The sequence below is a fragment of the Suncus etruscus genome, chromosome 4, assembly GCF_024139225.1.
Source record: "Suncus etruscus isolate mSunEtr1 chromosome 4, mSunEtr1.pri.cur, whole genome shotgun sequence".
Classification (NCBI taxonomy): domain Eukaryota; kingdom Metazoa; phylum Chordata; class Mammalia; order Eulipotyphla; family Soricidae; genus Suncus; species Suncus etruscus.
This window is the reverse complement of record NC_064851.1, coordinates 108,974,390-108,977,730: the sequence shown is the minus strand read 5'-3', so window position 1 is coordinate 108,977,730 and position 3,341 is coordinate 108,974,390. Positions and strand designations below refer to the sequence as shown.

Below are 3,341 nucleotides of genomic sequence, written 5' to 3'. Positions count from 1 at the left end.
CTCTCTGTTAATTTATTCTGTGGATTTCAAGTCAGCTTTACTCTTCAAACTCTGAAAACAAAAACAAAAAAATCACTGTCCCATCTTTTCATTTTTTTCTTTGGTAAATATTTTGAGTGACAACTCACATCATCTTTAAAATTCAGAATTAAGGGGCCTGAGCAATAGCACAGCAGTTGGGTGTTTGCCTTGCAGGCAGCACCTACGAAAGACCTCGATTCGATCTCCAGCATCCCATATGGTACCCAAAGCCAGTGGCAATTTCTGAGTGTATAGCTAAGAGTAACCCCTGAGCATCACTGGGTGTGGCCCAAAAAACAAAACAAACAAAATAATTTCAGAATTAAAACCCAGTCCCAAGATTTGGATTTTTAGTAATGATTGAAACAAAAATGTCATCAGCATTTATTCCTTCTCTATATACAACCCATGCCAAAAATTAGTTATTTTCTTTTTTTTTAATTTTGTTGGAACAGTCTTCATGTTCCTCTCATTCACTTTCTTTTATTTATTTGATTAAATCCCTATTAAATAAAGAGTTAAACAGTTGTTGATAGTTGAGTTTCAGTCAGACAATGTTCCAACATCTATGATTTCACCAGTGTTCATTTCCTGCCACCCAAATTGGTCATTTTCTAAAACTTGGGTTTTATAACATGCAAAATAAAATATCTGTTCTTTGGTGTTACTCTTTTTCTCTTATTCTTCTCATATTTATAAATAAATATACTTCACTAAATAAAATGTTTTCTTAGAGATTTTATTATGTAATAATGATGTCTGGACATTAATTCTCTAGTCAATGTAGCTTTATAGTTTGATGTATTATTTGAATTTATGGAAGTTTACTATATAAATTCATAGCATTAATCTTGATGATCAATTTTGCTTTTATCTTTGCCATTTTCTAATTTGATGAATAGATCTTTGTAAACTTGAATCATTTGTTTAAGGCACAAAATAGAATGCAACAATTACCCTTTAATGGATGCAAAAATAATATGACAGGTGAAAGGTTTAGGTCAATAGTATGTTTGTGACAATAAATTGTATATGTTCAATATCATTTAGAGTATTATGAATATGCTACCTATTCTGAATAGTTATCTAAATGCATGATTTTATATATTTTAATTTACCTTTATACTATGTTTTTATACACATTTATAATGAAGATTAAGATTTCAACAGGGGCACAGCCCTCGGCCTTCAGGGGGCAGTTAGTTGGGAAACACGGTGGGAGCCAGGGCTCGGCAGGCTGCTGGCCAGAAGAAAGAAAGAAGGAAGGAAGGAAGGAAGGAAGGAAGGAAGGAAGGAAGGAAGGAAGGAAGGAAGGAAGGAAGGAAGGAAGGAAGGAAGGAAGGGAGGGAGGGAGGGAGGGAGGGAGGGAGGGAAGGAAGGAAGGAAGGAAGGAGGGAGGGAGGGAGGGAGGGAAGGAAGGAAGGAAGGAAGGAAGGAAGGAAGGAAGGAAGGAAGGAAGGAAGGAAGGAGGGAGGGAGGGAGGGAGGGAAGGAAGGAAGGAAGGAAGAAAGGAGGGAAGGGAGGGAGAGAGGGAGGGAGGGAGAGAGGGAGGGAGGGAGGGAGGGAGGAAGGAAGGAAGAAAAAGGAAGGAAGGAAGAAAGAAGGAAGGAAGGAAGGAAGGAAGGAAGGAAGGAAGGAAGGAAGGAAGGAAGGAAGGAAGGAAGGAAGGAAGGAAGGAAGGAAGGAAGGAAGGAAGGAAGGAAGGAAGGAAGGAAGGGAGAGGCGGACCCGGTGCCCCGGGAAGGGATTCTTGGAAGCTTGAGGATTACTGCTTAGTTGATTAAAGCTAAGGGAGTTCCTTGCAGCAGAGTAAATAAAGCTTATGGCCCAACACCTAGAAAGTAACTTTGCCATGAAAAAGAGGACGTGATAAGCTGTTCAACTTATGAAATTCAATTTATATGTGAATTCTGCCAGGCAATACAAAGATCTGTGGAATATGAGTGATGACAAACCCTTTCTATGCACTGCGCCTGGATGTGGCCAGCGTTTTACCAACGAGGATCATTTGGCTGTCCATAAACATAAACTTGAGATGACACTGAAATTTGGTCCAGCACGTAATGACAGTGTCATTGTGGCTGATCAGACCCCAACACCAACAAGATTGCTGAAAAACTGTGAAGTGGGTTTGTTTAATGAGTTGGCAAGTCCATTAGAGAATGAATTCAAGAAAGCCTCAGAAGATGACATTTAAAAAAAAATGCCTCTAGATTTATCCCCTCTTGCAACGCCGATCATAAGAAGTAAAACTGAGGAGCCTTCTGTTGTAGAAACAACTCACCAAAATAGTCCTTTACCTCACACAGAGTCTACTACAAGTGACAAAAAGGAAGTACCATTGGCACAAACTGCACATCCCACATCAGCTATCGTTCGTCCAGCATCATTACAGGTTCCCAATGTTCTGCTTACAAGTTCAGACTCAAGTGTGATTATTCAACAGGCTGTACCTTCACCAACCTCAAATACTGTAATCACCCAGGCACCATCCTCTAATAGGCCTATTGTTTCTGTACCAGGCCCATTCCCCCTTCTGTTACATCTTCCTAATGGACAAACCATGTCTGTTGCTATTCCTGCATCAATCACAAGTTCTAATATGTACGTTCCAACTGCAGTTCTACTTGTTCGACCGGTCACCATGGTGCCTAGTGTTCCAGGAATTCCAGGTCCGTCTTTCCCTCAACCAGTCCAGTCAGAAGCAAAACTGAGATTGAAAGCTGCTTTGACCCAGCAACATCCCCCAGTTACTAATGGTGATACTGTCAAAGGTCATGGGAGTAACTGAATCGGAATCAATCAGAAGAATCTCGACCACAGTCATTGTAGCAGCCAGCCACATCCACCACAGAAACTCCTGCATCTTCAGCTGATATAAACACCACAGACGCAAAGTACAAGTGGTTGTCGAAGAAGAGCAGCTAATGAGGATCCTGATGAGAAAAGGTGAAAGTTTTTGGAGTGAAACAGACCAACAGCTTCAAGATGCCGACAGAAGAGGAAAGTCTGGGTTCAGTCTTTAGAGAATAAAGCAGAAGACTTGAGTTCATTAAATGGCCAACTACAGTAATATCAGCTCAATATTTAAAATGTGTCACATAATGATCTCATACACTTTCTGCAAAAAAATCTGACCTAAAATCGCAGTTCAATCCCTGATACTACATGCTCCCTGAGTATCACCAGGTATACTGCCCTGGAATTTCCCAAGCACTGCCAGGTATGACCCTGTAGCCCTCTGAGCACTGATGGGGTGCCCACGGTAATCCCCAGCACTGCAGGAACAAACAGCTCTGCATCTTTGCCTTTCTCTAAAT

The 3,341-nt window shown here is 40.9% G+C and overlaps 1 protein-coding gene across 1 annotated transcript; it reads left to right on the top strand.

The window, feature by feature from the left end:
- The first annotated feature begins 1,718 nt into the window (after window positions 1-1,718).
- Window positions 1,719-3,078, top strand: LOC126006901 (cyclic AMP-dependent transcription factor ATF-2-like). Its single transcript, XM_049772441.1, is given in 1 exon segment — window positions 1,719-3,078. A coding segment is annotated over 1 exon segment (906 nt). The 5' UTR covers window positions 1,719-1,906; the 3' UTR covers window positions 2,813-3,078.
- The last annotated feature ends 263 nt before the right edge of the window (window positions 3,079-3,341 follow it).